The sequence below is a fragment of the Solanum lycopersicum genome, chromosome 10 (genome assembly GCF_036512215.1).
Source record: "Solanum lycopersicum chromosome 10, SLM_r2.1".
Taxonomy (NCBI): Eukaryota; Viridiplantae; Streptophyta; class Magnoliopsida; order Solanales; family Solanaceae; genus Solanum; species Solanum lycopersicum.
Window position 1 is genome coordinate 28,234,264 of NC_090809.1, and position 22,352 is coordinate 28,256,615.

A 22,352-nucleotide genomic window follows, 5' to 3' on the forward strand; every position below is an offset into this window, starting at 1 on the left:
GAAATATCCATTTTGGATAACCAAAATTATTGCACTCTAGTATCTTATTTCTTCGAGGATTTTCCTTATTGAATATTACTGTATTGTACAAATAGTTAGCTTAGTTAGTTATGAAAGTTAGTTAAAGAGTTAGTTAGAAAGTTAGTTATCACATGTTTTAAATGTGTATAGTTAGTTACAATTTTAAATCATCTAGATGCTTCTATGTAACCTATAAATACTCTACTAATGCATAAGATCAAGCTAAGCTCTTGCATTCATCTTCCTCACTGTTTTAGCCTTAGTTCTTGTTGCTTTTGTGATTGCCATTGTTTCGAAGCTTGAGCTTCTTGTTATGGTATCAGAGCTTTGCTCGATCTGAGACATTCTGTATACGATTACATCTTGTAATCTTCTTCTTCTTCTTCTTCTCTGTTTTCTGGATTTTTTGGATTTGTTCATCCATGGGGGATACCACTGCAAGTTCTGGCCAATCTGGAGGTCCTACTAGTAGTACAATTGATTCCAATCATCCCTATTATATACATCCATCTGATAACCCTGGAGCGATGCTGGTACCAGTTCAATTTACTGGAGTAGGTTTTTGCTCATGGAGACGTAGTGTTCTGAGAACACTTTCAGTGAAAAATAAGTTGGGATTTGTTAATGGATATTGCTCACGTCCTCGATCAAGTGATCCATCATACAGACAATGGGAGAGATGCGATAACATTGTCACTTCTTGGATTCTAAATTCACTGTCTAAGGAAATTGCTGATAGTGTCGAGTATGTTCAGGATTCTGCAGAATTGTGGAAGGAATTGGAGGATCGGTATGAGCAAACAAATGGGGCAAAGTTATACCAGATCCAACGAGAAATTAATGACTTGTCGCAGGGATCTCTTGACATTACAGGTTACTACACCAAGCTAAAAAACCTATGGGAGGAGATAAGTACCTTAAATGCCAAAGCTCAGTGCACCTGCAGCTGCATTTGTGGAGCAAAGGCACTTACTCACAAAGCAGAACAAGATAGGGGTTAATCCAATTTCTCATGGGATTGAATGAGATGTACACAATTATTCGTGGAAGTATACTTATGATGAATCCACTGCCTAATATGGCTCAGGCTTTTTCTCTACTAGTTCATGATGAACACCAAAGGGAAATTAAACCTTCTGGCTTTTCTAATGCAGAATCTACTGCTTTATATGCTGGAAACATTAGGCCTTCTTCATCAGCTGGGAACATTAGACCTTATTCATCACCTGGAAATGTAAGGCCTCCTTCATCCTACAAAACAAATTATGCTCCTAATAACTCACATGGTTATTCTCAGCTTCAATACAAGGACAGATTTTGCATTCACTGCAACAGGACTGGTCACCTTGCTGAAAGGTGCTATCAACTTCATGGATATCCAGCTAGTTCAAATACAAATCAGAGAAACAATTCGATTCCAAGGCCTAACAATTCTCACAAGGGAAACCAAAGGAACAACAGGGAATCTGGGAATAATGTTGTAGCAAATGCAAGTTGTACACCAGACTTTGCTGCTGGGAAGAGAAAAGATGAAGAAATGTATAATGTGAACCTTACCAAAGACCAATATGGTCATGTTCAAGGCATACTCCAGCAGTTCCACAAGAAAAATGAGAATGAAGGTGGATCTAATACAAATTCAAACCTTGCTAGTGGATCATCAACTGATTTTGCAAGTATCATAGTTTGCACTTCTTCTATTGAATTTTGAAAACTGTCATGTAAATGTTTCAAAAACAAGTCTGACTTATGGATACTAGACTCAGGAGCCTCAAGCCACATGACCTTCAACATATCTCTACTACATAATATCACTCTTTTACCATATCCCTTGTTAGTTGCCTTACCTAATGGATACAAAGTTAAGGTGACACAGGTTGGTAGTGTAGCACTAGGATCCATGATCAATTTAGACAATGTTTTGTATGTGCCATCTTTTAAATATAACTTGATTTCCATTCATACTTTGACTGCACACACAGAATACACTATCAGTTTCACCAAGAATTTTTGTTTCATGCAGGCCCCTTCAATGAAGAGGCCTCTGGTAATTGGTAGTGCAGAAGAGGGTCTCTATTTCCTGTGTCCAAGTTGTTTGAAGAGTTCCTATAATGTTTCAAAATGCAGTATGATTCCTTGTAATTCTTGTAATGCCTATAATAAAGGACAGTATGTTCATTCTCTAGATGATAAGCAATGTATTCTTCCTATTATCAATAAGAAATATTCATGTTCAACACCTGATGCATCAAATCATGGCTCTTGTCCAAAGTCTTGTATTTCCAACACTCAGCCATGTGCAAAAAATCATGTAGATATTGTGTGGCATAACAGATTGGGACATGTACCTTTTGTCAAAATGAGAAATATTTCCTCTATTCCTGTAAAATTCTCAGCCAAACAGCCTTTTATGTGTTCTATTTGTCCTATGGCAAGATAAGAAAGACACCCTTTTAAACCAAGAACCACCCTAACATCACACATTTTTGAACTACTTCATGTTGATCTATGGGGGCCTTACAGTACACCAACGTATAACCATTTTAAGTACTTCATGAACATTGTAGATGATTTTAGTAGAGGTACTTGGACTCAATTATTAAGTACTAAGAGTAATGCTTTACAGACTCTCAAGAGCTTTATTACCATGATAGAAAACCAATTTTAAGTTACTGTTAAGAAAATCAGAACAGATAATGGTTTGGAATTTGTCAATACAGAATCTACAAATTTTTTCAAAACAAAAGGTATAGTTCACCAGAAAACTTGTCCTTATACACCTCAACAAAATGGTGTGGTAGAAAGAAAACACAAACACCTTCTTGAAACTGCTAGAGCCTTACTATTTCAATCCAAACTACTTGTCAAGTACTGGGGAGAATGCATTCTTTGTGCAACCTATATAATAAATAGGCTTCCATCCACTGTTTTGAACCAAAAATGTCCATATGAAGTTCTATATTTCAGAAAACCTATTTATTCACACATGAGAAGTTTTGGATGCCTTTGTTACCCTACTGTTCCTATACCTCATCGACCTAAATTCGAACCAAGAACTACTCCTCACATATTCATTGGATATCCTCATGAGACAAAAGGATACAAAGTTCTAAGTATGTCCACATGCAAAATACATATGTGCAGAGATGTTATTTTTCATGAAAATGTTTTCCCTTTTAGTGATTCCTTTTCAAATACAACTGGTTCACCTTTTTCATTATTGCAATCACCTCATTTCATTGATATTTTAGATGATTTTAATGAAGATGGCACACAAGACACTCTAAATAGCTCAAATGGTCCTAATGCTGCTTGTGACTTGTCACCCAATATCCCTGTGCCTTCCCCTTCTATATCACCTGCACAACTACTCATTAACCAACCTAGAAGATCCACAAGATGCCACAAACTTCCAAAACATATGAATGACTATGTTCATTCTATACCTCTACTTAAGCCACCTGTTTCTCAAACTTCAAAAACCACCCCTTCTCTTAAAGTTCTTATCTCTAATCACCACCACCTGGCTCATAGTGAACTAATTCCTACTAGTCAAAATATTGTTAGAAATGTTTGCATTGGCAGGGAACCAACTTCATATAAAGAAGCTATCATTGATCCTGCATGGCAGGCTGCCATGACACAAGAGTTTGATGCACTACACTTAAACCACACTTGGGATTTAGTTCCACTTCCTTTTGGAAAGAAAGCTATAGGCTGCAGGTGGGGGTACAAGGTAAAACACAAAGCAAATGGTACAATAGAAAGACTCAAGGCAAGACTTGTGGTAAAAGGTTACACACAACAAGCAGGCATTGATTATACTGAGACCTTCTCTCCTGTAGTGAAGATGACCACAGTCAGGCCATTGTTGATCACAACAGTAAAACAAGGTTGGAATATGCATCAATTGGATATAAATAATGCCTTCCTTCATGGTGATTTACATGAGGAAGTATACATGGAAGTACCACCTGGACTTGCTGTCCAATCTCCTAATTTGGTATGCAAATTAAACAAGTCCCTTTATGGACTCAAGCAGGCCAGCAGACAATGGTATGCTAAGCTCACTGAGGCTCTATGTTCTAGGGGATATGCTCACTCCATGTATGATTATTCTCTATTATACAAGAAGACATTAAACTCTGCAGTTTATGTGGCTGTGTATGTTGATGACATAGTCCTTACAGGAATTGATGTTGATGAGATAGCAGCCCTGAAAGTTTATCTACACAACAAGTTCAAAATCAAGAATTTGGGATTACTTCATCATTTCTTGGGGATGGAGGTGCTTCACACAGCTCAGGGAATCATCATCTCACAGAGAAAATTTGTACTTTATTTGTTGAAGGAGTATGATTGTCTAAATATGACTTCCTTGTCTTCCCCTCTTGATCCAAACACAAAGCTAAGATCTAAGGAGGGCTCAGTTCTAAGTGACAGTACTTACTACAGAAAATTAGTTGGAAAGCTTAACTTCCTTACAAACACAAGGTTTGATATTGCTTTTAGTGTACAACACTTAAGCCAGTTCATGCAGGATCCTAGAGAGCCACTCTTACAAGCTGCCTTTCATCTTCTAATATATTTTAAAACTGATCCTACATTGGGTTTGTTTATGTCCAAAGATGCAGATTTCTCTCTAAAAGGCTACTGTTATTCAGATTGGAATTCATGTCCAGATTCCAGAAAATCTGTGAGTGGATTTATTGTTTTACTTGGTGGCAGTCCAATTAGCTGGAAATCAAAGAACCAAGAAACCATCTCCTTATCATCAGCAGAGGCTGAATACAGATCACTCAGGAAAGTAGTTGGTGAATTAGTTTGGCTTAGTCGATTGCTTATTGAATTAGATGTTCCTTATCTAAAGCCTATCTCAATTTTTTGTGACAACCAATATGCCTTACACATAGCCAAGAATCCTGTTTTTCACAAAAGAACCAAGCACATTGAGGTAGATTGTCATTTTGTGAGACATGTTCTACAACAAGGACTTATCTCATTACATCACATTTCCACACAAGATCAGTTGGCTGACATATTGACAAAGGCTTTAACAGGGATCAAACATTCTTCTATTCTTGACAAGTTGGCAGTGTTGTCTTCACCTCCAACTTGAGGGGGGTATTGAATATTACTGCATTGTACAAATAGTTAGCTTAGTTAGTTATGAAAGTTAGTTAAAGAGTTAGTTAGAAAGTTAGTTATCACATGTTTTAAATGTGTATAGTTAGTTACAATTTTAAATCATCTAGATGCTTCTATGTAATCTATAAATACTCTACTAATGCATAAGATCAAGCTAAGATCTTGCATTCATCTTCCTCACTGTTTTAGCCTTAGTTCTTGTTTCTTTTGTGATTGCCATTGTTTCGAAGCTTGAGCTTCTTGTTATTCCTAATAATCCACACAGCTTGCTTTGGGTCTACCTCTGTAGCAGCATCATAAGATTTACATTTAGAGAATCATAGTTCATCATTTTAGGGTGCATAGGATAATAATTATTAAACACCCTTGACTCTAATGAAAATAGTGGCTTATTAGAAAAGAGAAAACCATAGGGAATATCACCATTAAATATTCTAGATGGAATGGGATCAATTAAAGTTAGTTGTGGATACCACATCCGCCCAAGATTTCTTAGGTCACTTCATTTAAAATAACAAATAGCGAGCATTCTCAAGCAAATATCAATTTTTTTATAAACTACTCTGTTTTTCTATCGGCGATTCCATTTTTAGAGGATGTATCCATACATAAAGATTGATAAAGAATACCATATTGATTCTTGTTTTTCTTAAGCAATGTTGACATGAATTCTTTAGCATTGTCACTCCTCAATCACTGCATACAAGCATTAAAATGTGCCTCTCATCACAAAAATTAGAGAAATGGAGAATGCTTCAGAATAGTTTTTCATAAAGGAAATCTATATCATTTGGCAAAAAATCAGCCTCAAAAGTAACAAAATATTTGAACCCAACCTTAGACACATTGGGAAATTGTCCCTAATTATCTTAATGAACTAATTCTAAAGCAAAATCAGTTCTACTATTATCCCAGGACTTAATGAGTGCAAAGTGACAAGACCCAAAGTCGATTGAAAAGGTAAATTATGAAACTGAGTACATAATTTTTTCGAATTGGTAGGGAATTATGTCCCGATTCACAACACGCTTCAAATGATGAGAACGATAATTGAGTGACAATTCATGTAGGCACCCATGCATGCATCAAGAATGTAGAGACTGTCAGATACATGTTCTTTACCAATAATTTGCTCCATCATAAGATCCTACAAAGTAGAATAGTTGGGAAATAATTAGACAAACATTTTAGTTCTTTGATAAGTTTACTCACATAAATCAGACTAAAGGTATAATAAGACCCATCATCTATCGTAACAAAGGATAGTGCCTCATGTGATCAACATTTTAAGAAAGTTTAAGGATACTTGTCATGTATTTTGTGGCAGTCGAATCAATGATCTTGTTGCTTGAGAAAGAAATGATACATTTGTTACCTGACTCAGTAAGCGCAGGGGCTAGAGTGGTTTATTTTATTGATACATGAAACCTTGTAAATTTGGCATATCGATCGGTTGGAAAATGTAACAGTTGACGGTGAACTAGAAGAAGTAACAAAGTAGCAGTAAGAATTTGTGGGATGCGAATCTGTAATTTCTTACAATTTTGCTTCATGTGCCCCGGTTACTTACAAAAAGTGACAAATATTTCTCATTGTGTCCTCCTTAGTTATTGTTCTATCTCCCATAATCATTATTGATTTTGTTCCACCTTTCCAAACTGCATCATTGATGTTGTTCCATCTCCATACATTATTTCTTGATTGGATGGAGTACTCCCTCTCCGTGTAACACCCGCTGAAAACAACTTTGAGAGAGGTGATCACAGAACTGGAAAGCATATATGATTTATGAGTCTCAGACAAAGAGGGAAGTACAGCTAAAAACTTATTGGTATCATTTGTTCCCTCTAAAGTTACTACACTTTGATATTAATATTGAATGGTAGAAGTATATTTAGTTTCTCATAGGTTTTCTTGAACTCCATGAATTGTGTAGTGAGTGAATTAGCTTCCTTCTCGCAGCGATAGGAATTAGCCTACTTTCACATAAAAATAGGTAGAAAATGTCAAATGTCTTCATAATGTTATTTGTATTTTAATAAGAGAACTTACTAGAAATTCATTTCAGAAATTAATCTGCAAGGTCAATGGTGGTTAGTATTATGATATATAATATTTACTCATGTTTTTAGACTTCTTTAAAACTTATTGTGAACTAGTTGTTTACTTGCCAAAGTTTTTTAGAATCGTGATAGTGTTGTGACATGGTATGTTGGTTGCTAATAGACGATTGGTTAATTTATTTTCTCTTTTCCCCTCCAGTTTTTCTTTTAAAAGCATCTGAATTGCAGCAATCGCCAAGTGTTTAGATTATTGTTTGCTGATCAATTGATGTTTCATCTATTTATTGTTATTTGATAACGAGAAGCTCCGTTATATAACACAGAATCATCTATTGACAGGGTTGATTAGAAAACCAGGCTTGAAATGGATTTTCCGTTAAACGACGACATGGAGGAGTCTTTAGTACCTAGGGTGTTTGATTTACCTGGAGAGTCGGCTGTTGTTATTAACGGGTTAGCTCCTGTTTCTTAGAGTGTTGACACCTTTTCTCCCTTAAAACAATAACTGATGCAACAAAATAATCACTTAACATTGTTATTGGTCCATGATATGAAGGAAGAAAAGTTAGCAAGTTGTTTGGGAACCAGTATTACTATGGGGAAATAACTATATTTTATGGGGAAGTTGGTCGGTACAAGGTGAAGTATGAAAATGGTAATGTTGAAGAACTTGATTGGAAAGAGTTGGACCGAGTTCTGCAGCCTTTGAAATTGGATATTCCTCTAGCAACAATAGCCCCAGAGTCCATTAGGAGAAAGTAGAGTTCCAATCAGAAATCGGTGAAATAGAGGGTGGAACTACAAATGAAGGCGTAAAAATTATGTAAGACATGATGAAGAAGGACATCGTTTTTAAGTAGAACTCCAGGCATCTCTTACATGACATGGAGTTTAAGATAACTAGTGAGTTTAAACATTTTCACAGTTCAGGTAACTGTTTAAAGACTAATAAAATTTCAAAAAATAGACTTTTTCTATGTCGTTCGACAAGACAATTTTTCAATGATGGGTCATTGAAACTTGAAATATATTGTTCTTGTTTACTTTTCTTCCAAATTCAGTGATGAACAATATTTCCTTTGAAAGTATTTTCCTGGTGTTTATTTACCAAAAACCAAAAGTGAATATTTTCCATTTAAGGTTGAAGTCATTTTCCTTTATAACCATCTACATTTGTGTGCATGTTACATTTTGTGTCAAAACAGGCCTATCTTAGAGGAGCTTGGATTTGGAAGCGCATGAATTGAAATAGTCTTTTCAAGTAAACAACATGACCATAATTTTATCAAGTCAATTTATTAGTTAATGCAGTTCAAATTACATTTTGGTAATGTTGTTTAGTTGAAACCCTTCTCCTTTCTCCACTTGAACTTGCTCTAAAATCCCCAAATGCTTTTGGAATGTCTAAATCAACTTAACAACTTATTAGATACTTAACTTGGGTTTGTAAAATGTTGTCAAGTCATGTGGGATAAGAAAAAGACCTTTACACCCCTCTCAAATGGATGAAATGTATTAATTAGAGAGGCTGCACCCAAACGGGCATAATCCTTCAAACGAGCTCGGAATCTAAAAAACTCATTGGCATTGGAATAAAGGCTCAACGACCTTTGATTCAATATCTCATGGGACATCTAACTCTTTATCTAGATGAAAGCTACAGTTGTTTGAAGTTGACCCGGAACTAATAACTGAAGTTTAACTTGTATGAATCTCTAATTGAAATTTCGAAGACGAGATGTTACATGATCCATGATCCATGCTCTAACAAATATCGAGTTCTAGAAATGTTATTTTCTTTAAATTAGTATTTCTTTTCTACTCAAGTTGTGTCATCTTCTGTTTCTTCTCTTTTTCTTACTTTTGATGATTCTTCATCTTTTTTAAAGCGGCTCAAACCTGAATGGTGTATAAACGACGTAAGTCAACTTTGTCCAAACTAGGGACTGATCTTCCACCTGAGACTGCACGCAACTAGAATCTGAGAATTCTTCAAGGTCTAATCCTCATGTTCCTACTTGGTGATTTACTAGAGTATCTCGTACTCCTAATTATATGGAAATGGGATTATATAATTAACATTTGATGCCACTCCGTACAAAGCTTGGTTGGTTGTTATTGGATATAGATGACTTATGCACGAGTAGCAAAAATGACTGCGGTTCAAACAATTATTGTCAATGCTGCTTTGCAAAGCTGGTCTCTTCATCAAATGGATGTAAAAAATGTTTTCGTCTATGATGATCTTAAAGATGTGTCACGATCCAAAAATAGATGTGATGACACTCATGTTATCCCACCAATACAAGTTAGCCTAAAACTCAAACATTAGATAAAATGCAGACATTTTTATAATAAACTTAAAAATACTCCGAAAATCTGGTTCTCATGTGTACAAGCCTCTTTTAAGTATTACAATTGAATCAAAAGAACATATAAGTCTCATATGAAATTGTTTCCAGATTAGAACAAGATCATAAATAGGAGTAACAAGGTCTGCTGAGATGACAAGCAGCTACCTCACAAATCTCCAAGAAGCCTCCAAAAAGAAGATAATATATCACAAATGTTCGGGCTATTAACCTACAAAAACAATTGTAGAGGCAAGGAGTGAGTATAAAAATACACAGTAATCACCAAGTAAAACTCTAAAAATATGCAAAGGGATAGAATACGGGTACTCCTTACACCAGAACCGAACCTCCACAGCTACAACATGCATAAAACCAACCCAATCTAACAATTCACCATTTCCAAGTGCATGTCTCAACAACAACATTCTAACAATCACATATTCTCAACAACAAACTCAATATTCATCAATTACAACCTCCAAAACAATAACCTTCCTAAAACCAGCCCAACCTAACGGATCATAATTCACATAGCACACAACTTAGCAATAACATTCTAAAAGTTACATATCCTCAACAACAAGCTCAATATTCATCAATCAAAGTTCCACAAAAAGACACTAATATCAACAAACACAATATCAAGTTGACTAATGATAAATATGTGAAGTGCAATGACATGCAAAGTCAAGTATAGTTATTCATGTTTAACCTAGTGATACACACCTGTTGTCTCTTAGTCTGAGACCCATGAGGGACATATATGTCTATTCATCTGTGGCGACACAAGATATGTCCCCCATTAATAGTATTCATCAAAGTGCGTGATATGTCCCTCGATATATAGTAGTTATCGCGGTGTACAATACGTCTCTCAAGATATTGTAGTCATTGCAGTGTACGATACGTCTCTCAAGATATAGTATCCGTCGAGGTGCGCACTACGTCTTTTGAAATGGTACATCCACTTTAATGTCTTATTCTTTCTCAATGCACATAACACTTTTCACAACCATGTCTCAAAGTAATGTAAATGACATGTTCACACAACTAATGAGGAGATGATTATTTTTATAACAAGACACAATTCACAATAATGCAACCCTGATACAAAATCAACATATAAGCAATAAACCTTCAAATCATTCTTAAACATCACACTAAAACAATTTATCACATTACTTTTTTGTTACTCTTTTTTCAATCAATAAAATTACTCAACATGGACAAGTCAACTAAGAACCAATTCTCATTACTCCCAAACACATATTACAAGGAAATACACGAATTTCATATATTTAACTAGAGTTTAGAAATCTATTTGCCTCAATGAATCAAGAATTCACTACGGACTTGAGTCTTCCTCTTTTGTTGGGCTTCCAATCAATGTAATCTATTCACAAAATAATCGGGATAAGATTTCTAATTTAAAAACACTCATATTACTATAATTCATCATAGACCCGAAAAATCACCCAAAATAAAATTAAATTCAAACTCGCAAGGATAAATCTAAAATTCTATTAAAACTAAATTAACATGTCTTGAGCATTGTCTTTGAAAACATATCGGGTACGAACTAATGTACACCAAATATATCATATTTTACATCAAACTTCTAAAACTTAAAGGTTCTAGTATCTATACATTTAATATGGAGCGTATAGTTTTTGAGAATTAAAATACAGTTTAAAGAAATAGACCAACCATTACTTTCTGATTTGTTTCATTAGTATAAAAGCAAGTCTCATATAATATTCAATAATTAAAATTACCGTTATATAGTCCTAGTGCAAAATAACATCGATAGCTCCGTCTGGCATTTTAGTATAGATTCTCTATGTATATTTACAAAGAATCAACATAACCCGAAGTGTAAATTGCATTATATTATTATTTTAATATAGATTTCATGATTTCAATTTAAACTAATCTAATAGGACAAAATAAATTTAATTCACCTTTAAGGAAGGATAATTCTCTAACTTCAATTCACCATCATTCCAATAGAACAATTATGACATTGGGAATATACACGCGCTATGAGCGTCTCTTTCAATGTAGCGACATGCTTTGGAAAATAACATTACAAGTTTTGTGCACCGCCGGTAATTGTTTTTACATTGACAAGTCATTGATGGTATTGAATGTTATGGACTTGGCCCATGTACCACTTACTAAAATTAACTATTTAAAATTTACCTGCTAAATTAATACTTATACTTCAAAAAGTAATTTAAAATTACCATTAAATTTATGGAAAGGGCAATTTATGAAAGAGAGAGGACTAGTTCTCAAAATGACCTTTGGAGTCATTACAAGAAGACATTTATACTCAACATCCACCTTGTTTGTTCTCAACACCTATATTAGATGTATGGAAGAGCTCAGTTTGACAAGTTTCGGTCTGCTTTGTTACAATTTTCTTTTGAGAAAAGCAAATATGACTCATCTTTATTTTTACGAAAAAATTTATACAATTTGTGTTCTTTATTTTGGTATATATTGATGACATTATTATCACAGGAACAAATACTTCATTAATCCTTAGTCTCCAAAAGCACATTAAATATTCTTTTCATATGAAACACCTTGGTACTCTGACATATTTCTTGGGTTTGGAAGATCATAATAGTTCTTCAGGTGTGTTTATAAACCAACCCAAATATACTTGGGATCTGATTTCTTTGGTTGGTCTTCAAGATTCCTCCTCCATTGATACACCATTGGAATGAATGAGAAGTGTCGTCATGAGGAAGAAAGTCTTCTTCATGATCAAACTATATTTCAACAATTATTTGGGAGCCTAAATTACCTTACTATTACTCAGTCTTATATTTCTTTTGCAATTTAGCAAGTTAGTCAATTATGCAAGCTCCCCGTCATCTCTATTTTGCATCATTCAGTATCTTATAGGAACATCTACTTTTGGATTATTCTTTCCCATGGTTCTCCTATTTCTCTTAATGCTTTTAGAGATTCTGATTGGATAGGATGTACTAATACTCGTCGTTCAATCAGTAATTGGTGCATGTTTTTTGGAGAATCATTGATATCATGAAAGAGTAAGAAGCAAGATTATGTATCAAAATCCTTAACATAGGTTGAATATCGAACTGTGTCTATTGCTTAAACTGATGTTGTATGGTTTCATGGATTACTTGCTAAGATTGGATTTCCTAAATCTAACCCTGCGCCTCTTCACGTGAATAATACAAGTGCTTTTCAGATTGCTTCTAATTTCTGTTAATCATGAGAGGACCAAACACATCGAAGTAGATTGTCATTATATACGAGAAGTTGTAGGTAAAATAGTCATTACTCTTCAGCACATATCCATTGATCTTCAGAGAGCTGATGCATTTACAAAATCCATGCACGAAAATGCCATTAGTTTCTAGTGCGGATTGATGTTTCTTGATCCACCAACATTAATTTGAGGGGGGATGTTATCATGATAAATTCGAGGGGAATGTTACCACAATTTGCTAAATTCCATGTAAATAATTATTGATATATTGAGAATGAGTTCCACGTGAAGCTTGAAAAGAATCTGCAATATTAGCCAATGAAACAATATACTGTGAGTTACCTTGACTTCTAATAAGCCAATGGTTGTTTCCCATTTTTTGTTTTTTCATTTGTTTGGCACCTATTCTCTATATAGCCTCTTTTGTGACAATAATTGCAATGAAATTTTAGAGTGCCTCAAATATTAACTGTATGTCCCTCTATATTGTATTGTTCACAATGTTTGATTTTTAATTTGTTTAGAAAAATTTTCCACTTGTTCCGTAGCCATAACTTGTTGTGTTTCTTGTTTAATAACAAGTGAGTAGGCTTGACAAAGATTGGGATGTGGTGAAATCATGAAGACATTTGAACGGACAACATTGTAGGTATGGTTGAGTCCCATGAGAAGTGGAATTACTTGATCTGCTTCCATTTTTTCAGAATGTGCTTTCATTTGATTGCAAGTTGGTATATATCTCTGCGTATCTAACTCGTTCCAAAGAATTTTGAGTCTTGTAAAGTTAGCAGAAAATTTTAGTATACCTTGTGAAAGAGGCCATTGCTTTTTGGATCTCATCAATTGATGGCATGTTCTTTTTTTCTTGTGAGAATTGATAGTGAAGATCTTCCAACACCTGATGAACGACCTTAGCATTTAAACCCTTTGGCTATATCGTATTCTACCGAGTGTGTAAGCCATGACAGAATGTTATTACATTGATTCCACTGATAATATTTAATGGGTTGTTTGGCTTCCAATGTTTGTTTGATAGATCTATTGCTAGAACAAAATTGTTTTTAGACGTGAGGGCATGTATCATGGAATAACTCCATGACAGATAGTTGGCATCATTCATTTTGTAAGAAAGAGTAAATTATTTGAATGATTTGAAAGATAAACAAAGTATGTTAATTTAAGCTTTAAATTTGTTGTAAAGTTTGAAGCTTTGATTTTCTTGTTATGTATTCATGAACTTGCTTTTGTTCTTGAATTGGATTGAGATTGGAGGAACCTGGTCCTCTCTGTCATCAATCTGTGGTTCGGTAGAGACCTCTCTAGCACGACCTCTCACTGGTGCTGCTCCACGTCTACGACCTCTGGTTACTGTCGCACTATTAGCACGACCTCTAAGAGGAGTTCTTGAGGTTAAGGTGTTAATTTATAGAGGGGTTAGAGTTAAATTCTAGTGTACATGTGATTTATGTATAAATATAAAGATATATTGAGAAAAACAATCAAATACAGGCGAATTGGGGTTAGAAAACGATGAAGAAATTTCATCGGATGAAATCTGAAAGCGATTGCACGTAGCAGGAAAGGTTCCAACAATTTTGAAATTTCTTTTTCACGTCATGGAGCTGACACGAGGTGTTATGCCTCAAAAGATGTTTTCAAAGCCTAAATTTTAAAAGCCTCTCCTCATCAAGGACCAACTCTCAAATATTGGTTTTTAGTCTTTTCTCATGTTTAGCTATCTAAAATCAGTCCCAAACATCATGAGACCTTTCCTATCACAATTCACAACCTTGAATTCATAAATCAAGTTCAAGGTAGAGTTGAGAGTCAAGTCTTAAGAGTTCTTTCGAATATTTTTCAGAAAATCCCTTTTAGTCTTTTTGGAGTAGTCTTCTACAAATTCTGTCAAATTGTTTCAAGACTCGAGCAAGTGAGCATGAGAGTGAAGATAATCTATTCCTGATCCTATCATGTCATCATGAGTTCTTTCTTATAATGAACTATAACTCATGAATTCATAATTCAAAATCAAGTGAGTGTTAAGAGTATAGTTCAAGAAAGCTTTTGGGTTCAATTGTGAATCCTTTGAGATGAACAATCAATTTTCACTAAGTATTGATAAAGTATGTTAGAAAATAAGTAAATTCTGATAAATGATTCCATTTTAGTTATGTAGGCCTTTGAGTCGAGTTATTTCATGCCCATAATTCAGCATGAACTTTGTAAGATGAGCATCTTTCAGAGAAGTGGTATCTTCAAGTTCTAAGCCTTTAAGTGTTGAGTTCCTCATCCCTCTTTGAGATTCATTACTATTATATGATATTACATATTATCCATTAAGTCTTTTTGTTGAGTAGTTCATTCCTATAATTACGCGTGAACCCTATGAGTCGAGTAGTCTTGAGATGAGAAGTATCATTGAACCCTTGAGTTAAGTAGTTCATGACTATAATTTTGCAGTAACCCTCTGGGTCGAGCATTCTTGACATGAATAGTATCATTGACTCCTTGATTTATGGAGTTGTTAATTTCCAAGTATTGTGTTCTATGCATGGCAGCTTGAATTGAGTCATTCATGTCCATAATTTTGCATGAACCCTATTTTAAGAAGTCTTTTTACAAATTGGTTTAGTAGTTGTTTTAAAGACTCCAGCATTGAGTTGAGAAAGAGTAAAGTTGATATTTTATTCTTCAAAGAAGTCTATGGGGAATAATTATTTCCAAAGAGATTTAGGATGTATTCACATTTAAATAAGAACGATAACTGAGATTTCCAAAGAGCTTTCATTCTAGTTTCAAAAATTAGTAATTACTTTCTAAATAAAGGAAGAGAAGAAACTAAGATTTCCAAGATAGCCTTTGGGTTAAGTTTTGAGCACTAATCTTAAATCACAGAAGAATTATGTTTGTAAAATATAAAAGCTAGTATTTTCTGGGAGTATTATAGAGCAACTATAAAGGGGAGAGTTCAGACAACTCACAGCCCCCATAAATCATGTAGCCATCATGGGTAGAAGAGGGTCATACTCTTTAGATGAACCCTTTTCACATATACTAGTGGATCCATAAGTAGTTTAGGTCCTATATCTTTGGTTGGGTATAAGATTCACTGGCACCGTTAGGTAGAACGTTGTATTATCACTATAACTCATATTTGATGGCTGTCGGTTAGAGAAACTCCCACAAAAGTTATTGTATTTTTATGTACATCACTTAATTGTATTTCTATATACATTTTAGAGTTATATTGTATCCTTTTTTATATACACAGAGATGGCATCTTGTTTTTAAACAACTTTTCTTTATATTACACTTGGTTTAAACTAGTTTATATTGAAATGAGTTGAGTTAAGTATCACGAGTTGAGTACCTTAAGTTGTGTATCATGATTTGATCTGTGCTTCATTGAGTCGGGTGTCATATCTTTGAAGTGGAGTATTTAATCTTTTAGTTGAGCATATGATTTCTGAGTTGAGTATCTTATCCTTGAACACTTTTGAGTTGAGTAAGTTGAGTAGTTTATAGTATCCTTGAGAGCAGAGTTGAAAACAGGTAAGTATGTTTCCATTTTTATCAAGGTCAAGTTTATATTATACTTTAGTATTCTCCTTATATGCTTGTACGTACCACATACTATGTCATTTGGCTTGATTCTCCTAACAATACTGATTCAAGTGTTTAGGATCATTAATATGAGCTTCGTTGATATCACATGAAGTTCGAGTTATCGATGGTGAGGCTCCTTACTTCGGAGGATTACACTTACTTTAAGTTGTTAGGAGGTTGCGTATTTTGTCCCCACTATCATTATTTTCATTTAGAGGCTTCATTTATTTATATAGACACTAAAATTTTAGAAGCCTTGATATATTTTGTTAAATTCTTTAAATGCTAAAGTTGACTTTTTCGTGAGTTGTATATATATTATTATATAGAGTTTTCTTTGGACTTAAAGTTTCTATGTAAGTTTTATGAACTTTTATTTCAGTTTTAAACTTTTGCATGCGTAAGTTAGTCTTCTACTTGTAGTTAGACAGGATGAGGTTTCACTTAGGGACCACCAATGGTTCTGGAATACCGTTAATATACAAGGTATAGACTCAGGTCTTGACAAACTTGGTATCAGAGCACAGAGTTAAAGTGTCCTACGCTGTCTATGAAGTCGTGTCAATAGGATCTTCATTATGGTTGTGAGGGATCCACTTCTGTAAATGAGGGACTATCGACAATTAAGAAAACTTTCCCTTCTTTAATACTCTTAATCGTGCAATAAAGCTAAGTCATAGAGATATATTCTAACTCGCGCATTCTCATATTCATTTGACTACCCATCATACTAGAGATGATTGTAAAGTAAATTTTAAAGATCCTTATGGATAAGTCGTTCTTAGCAAGAGTCTTGCGAATGTCATGAGACTCCAAAGGGTCATGTGAGAAGCACAAGAGTAAGTTACGTGTTTAATTTCAGAAAAATGCACCCATATTCATGTTAATCATGCGTTTGAGCAAAGAATCGAGTTTTACTCTCTTCTCTAAGCCCTGTTTCAGCTAAATCCTTATGTGGAAGTATGTCTAGAACTTTGGTAGTATTTTCATCCCTAAATGATAGTATGAATGATGAGATCATGAGCAATAGTAGTTAAAGAGGTAGAGTTAGAAGGACGTATGCCGAGGTTTAGTAAGCTAAGTAAGGGAGATGGTGTTCGACAAGCTATGTTACTATAGTCATATACCTAGCAAAGTAAGTTATTGATGAGGAGTTTTTCCTTATGGGTAGACTAAGAATTGATGAGTTGTGAAGATTAAACCATAGGAGGTAGAGTGGGTTTTAGATATTTGTGATAAATTGTCATTGGATCGGTAATGACCAAGTGTAAGTGTTGAATAAAAGAGAAAAAGTATTCATAAAGTGATAGATCTAATCTAGGATGATGAATTTTTAAAAGAGAACCTCATGGTATTCATAGGGTGGTAGGTTTATTTGAGAGATAAATGTGCAGTAAGAGTAAGTAGTACTTAAGTTGTGAAGTGAAATGTGATAGTAATTCGAGTATGCAGACAAAGAGGTAAGGATTGACTAATTGTCATAAGGTCCTGGTGGATATGTGTTTCTAAATTAATATAGTAGTATTAAGGTAGAGTATAGTGAGCCAACAATCATATTGATATTCGGGTTTAGTAACAAACATTAAGCTTGAATTTGAGATGAGTGTCATGCCAACATAAGGGTGATGATGTTAGTCTTGAAATTTGAAATTGTAGACTTGACATAGAAAAGGTGCGAAATTCAGATGGTTGTTGCAATTAATGCGACTAGTAGAGACCCTATTCTTTAGATAAGGGCACTCAAGTGTGGCTACGTCATAAGAGTAAAAAGAGCAATAAGAGAATGTACACCAGTTAGAGATGTGGAACTGGTCCATAGCTTTTAAGTTCTAGCTTTAGACCTAAGGGGAGATGATAAGGTGAGAAAGAAAGTCAAGTGTTGAGAATAAGATAGTAATGATTTCTAATGTGATTGGCAGGATAAGGTATTACTATGAGAAATAGTTAAATAAGAGTCCTTAGTTTGTTTCGAAGAAGATGGTTAGAGTACTATGCTTGAATGTGGTGGTAAAGAGTAATAGTTTGAGATGAGACTCTCTATAGAGATGTATCGAATACGAACTTTAGTATTTGGGTTAAACTTGAATGTAGTAAGAACAGACTATTAGACTCAGACCTTAGTAAGAGTGACTCGATTTTATACCCAATACAGCCGTTATTCGAGGACGAATGATCCCAAGGGGGAAATATTGTAACACCCCAGAATTTCTTTTTAACTTAGACTCGAACAATTCTTTTTAGTTAGTGAGATTTTTGCGAGGATTTAAAATTTCTTGAGTGTTAAGGTCGCTAGATGTAGCAACTTAAGTTTCAAGAAGAACCAAATAGAAAAGCATTCAAGTCACTCCTAAGTTCTCTTATGTTTTAGGTCAACTTCAAATGGCCATAACTTTTAGTAAAGAATAAGTTAGGAGATGCATAAGATACTAAATTAAATCCATCCATCTGCTCTTTCCAACACAACTGAATTTTCTCAATTCCAATCTCCGAGTAAAAAGTTATGATCGATTTACTAATATCACGCAAACCTGGTAGAAACTCCACGATGTAAAGCCAACACGGATCACACTTCTTGGTTAAAGATCGTTTAGACTCCCAACTTGTTTTAATATTTACTTTAGGGCCATTTTAGTCCTAAAAATTGTTAAGAGTTCATCTAAATTTCCCTAAATGTGTAGAAAATCTGTTTTATTAAATTTAACCCTTTTAATCACTATAAAGATTCTACGCTCAAGAAATTCAAGAAAGTCTTAGGCTAGGGTACTTCTTATAAGATTTTCCTTCATGTTCTTCAAGAAGATCTTTATTTCAGGTATGTAAGCTTCCATAGTGTTTATTTGTTCACCCACACGCCAAATCATGTTGATTTCAACTTTAAATTTATACTAAAAGTAGAAGCTTTGATGTTCTTGTTATGTATTCATGAATTTGCTTTCATTCTTGAGTTGGCTTGAGATTGAGCAGTTTTTGAGGTTTATATGTTGATTTAATGATTGGTTAGAGTTATATTCTAGTGTACATGCACTGGGTATTTAAATCTAAAGAGAGATTGATGAAAAAATCGAATTTAGGAGAATCAGGGTCAGAATACAAAGAAAAAAATTTCGTTGGATGATATTTGAAGGTTCTTGCGCGTCGTGGGGAAGGTTCCCAGATTAGGGAATATATTTTGTGCATCGTGGAGCTGACACGAGGTGTTCTTCCTGAAAAGACGTTTTAGAAACAAAACTTCAAAAGCCCCTCCGCGTTGCGGACTTACTATCAGATATTGGTTTTTAGTCTTTTCTCATGTTTAGTTATCTAAAATCATTCCTTAACATCCTGAGACCTTTCCTGTCAAATATAACAACCTTGAATTCATAAATCACATTCAAGGTAAAGTTGAGAGTCATGTCTCAGGAATTCTTTTGAACAATTATCAGAAAATCCCTTTTAGTATTTTTGGAGGAGTCTTCCACAAATTCTGATAACTTGTTTAAAACTCGAGCAAGTAAAAATGAGAGTGAGGAGAATGTATTCATGAGTATACCTTGTCATCATGACATCTTTCTTATCATGAACTATAACTCTTAGAACTTATAATTCAAATTCATGTGAGTGTTAAGAGTATAGTTCAAGAATATTGGGTTCAATTGTGAATCCTTTGAGATCAACTATCAATTTGAATTATGTTTTGAATAATTAAGTCAGGGAATAAGAAGATTCGTATACACGAGTTCCATGTAATTATATAGACCTTCGAGTCGAGTTTTTTCATGCCCATAATTCAACATGAACTTTGTAAGTTGAGTGTCTTTCATAGAAGTGATATCTTTATGTTCTGAACCTTTAAGTGTTGAGTTCCTAATCCCTCATTGAGGTTCATTCCAAATCATATGACCATTACATTACCCATGAAGTCCTTGAGTTTAGTAGTTCATTCTCATGATTCCACATGAACCCTATAAGACGAGCAGTCGTGAGATGAGAGGTATCATTGCGTTCTTAAGTTAAGTATTTCTTGCTCGTAATTCTGCATGAAACCTCCGGTTCTAGAATTCTTGATATTAATAGTATCATTGACTCCTTGAGTTAAGGAGTTCTTGAGTTCGAAGTACTGAGTTCTGTGCATGGGTATTGAAAACCTTTAATTGAGTCATTCATGTCCATAATTCGTCATGAACCCTATTTTAAAAAGTCTTTTTACAAATTGTTTTAAAGACATGAGCACTGAGTGAAGAAGGTTTAAAGTATAAGTTTTGTTCATGAAAGAAGTATATAGCGAGTAAGTATTCCCAAAAGAATTTTGGTCGACTGTCGTTCGGGATTGAGGACTAAAGTTGACTGGCGCATCAACAAAGTCAACGGATGGACCAAAAGTCAATTGAAGGTACGTAGTTGGCTCCGTCTCTGGCACCTGCAACTTCTAGAAATCTGCATTTTTTGTCTGTTTTTTATTTAGGGTGCTATAGCAATGCAAGAGAGATATTAAATGAAAAAATAAAGACAGTAGATGTCGATCAAAGTAAATCTACTTCTTTTTATCGGCAATTGGTTGCTTCAACTTTTGAGCAAAATCATGTAAACTCAATGGATGTTTGCACAAGTAATATTGTTGTTGAGACAACTATCTAAGACAATGGTGATTGCAATAACCAACAAGATACTTCTAATGAGGTGAAAACGAAAGAAGTTGGGCTGAATTTGATGTCTAATGCAACTAAAAATGCATGTGGAAACACGAAGAGTTAGGGTTGACGCACTGTGAGTTGATTCAGGGTAAAAATTAATGGATTTAGGATAAAAATAATGGGTACATCTTATATTGAAGATGCTGAAAATTATGGGCAGAATGTTTTGCAATTTGAAAACGAGAATCCTAATTAAAAGTTGACATTGGTTGTACAAAAAAAATCAACTAGTAGTCGGTGTATTTCCCCAACTTGTAAAAACAATTCTCCATGTAGTAAAAAGGGTTCGACTTTATATTTTCATGACAGTGAGAAAAGTGAAGATACTAGTAATGCCTCAAGAGACCTATGATGCTCAAATAGCTTTGATATTTTATTGAATACTATTGGAAAGCCAGTAAGGTTAAAAGAGAATGACCACGATTTGATCATAGAAACACAAGTGTCACCACCTACTTTAAATAGAAAATCAAGTCCATGAGCTCTTGTATTTGTGCCTAAAATTTGCTTCCAAGGAAGAAAGAGTCAAGTGACTTAGTTTCAAATACCATTGATTTGCGGAAGTATTCTCTTGATGAAGATGGAGTGGATTTGGGTGAATATTCTCTTGATGAAGATGGTGTGGATTCTCTTGAGGAAGACAAATGTTGGACATTTGCTTAGACAGAGTGTCTACGGAAGGGGATATATCACCTAGGAAACATAGAAGCGAAAGCAACAAAAACAAAAATAAGACATATGAAAGGCAACATAATTAGGAGGGTAAAATGACTGAGGAGTTTGTTTCAAGACACCTACTGATGTAATAAGCAAAGTAAAATAATTTTATTGTATCACTAAGTTAAACTAGATCCAATAAATCCCTGAAGAAGGTATAGATCATCAAGTGTTGTTCGATAGGTTTTTAGAAGAACACAAGAGAAAAATACTTCAAATTACTTCTGATGGGCAATCAATATTTTTTAATACATGCTTTGTCATAGAAAGTTTGAGGCTGGTAACTCAACTTTCTTCTTGATTAACATACCTCATTTATAATATCAACATGGAGTGTACTGAAAATTTTGTGATGATCAGAAAATACTTAGTTCTCTCTAGCTCTTATTTTCTTCAGGCTTGTTAGGTAGCACAAGTTAGGTACTTAATTAGGTTTAGTAAGGTAAGGCCTAGTCCCCCTTTCTTGTACTACACCGATGTGGTGACTACGTCAAGTCCCTTGGTTTTCAAGGGTTTATTTAAG

General features: G+C 34.4%; 1 protein-coding gene across 1 annotated transcript; it reads left to right on the plus strand.

Annotated features, from left to right (window-relative positions):
- The first annotated feature begins 443 nt into the window (after positions 1-443).
- LOC138338785 (uncharacterized) lies at positions 444-1,022 on the plus strand. The gene has a single exon (XM_069289872.1). It carries the CDS (start codon positions 444-446, stop codon positions 1,020-1,022), a length of 579 nt encoding a protein of 192 aa, XP_069145973.1.
- Positions 1,023-22,352: the final 21,330 nt, after the last annotated feature.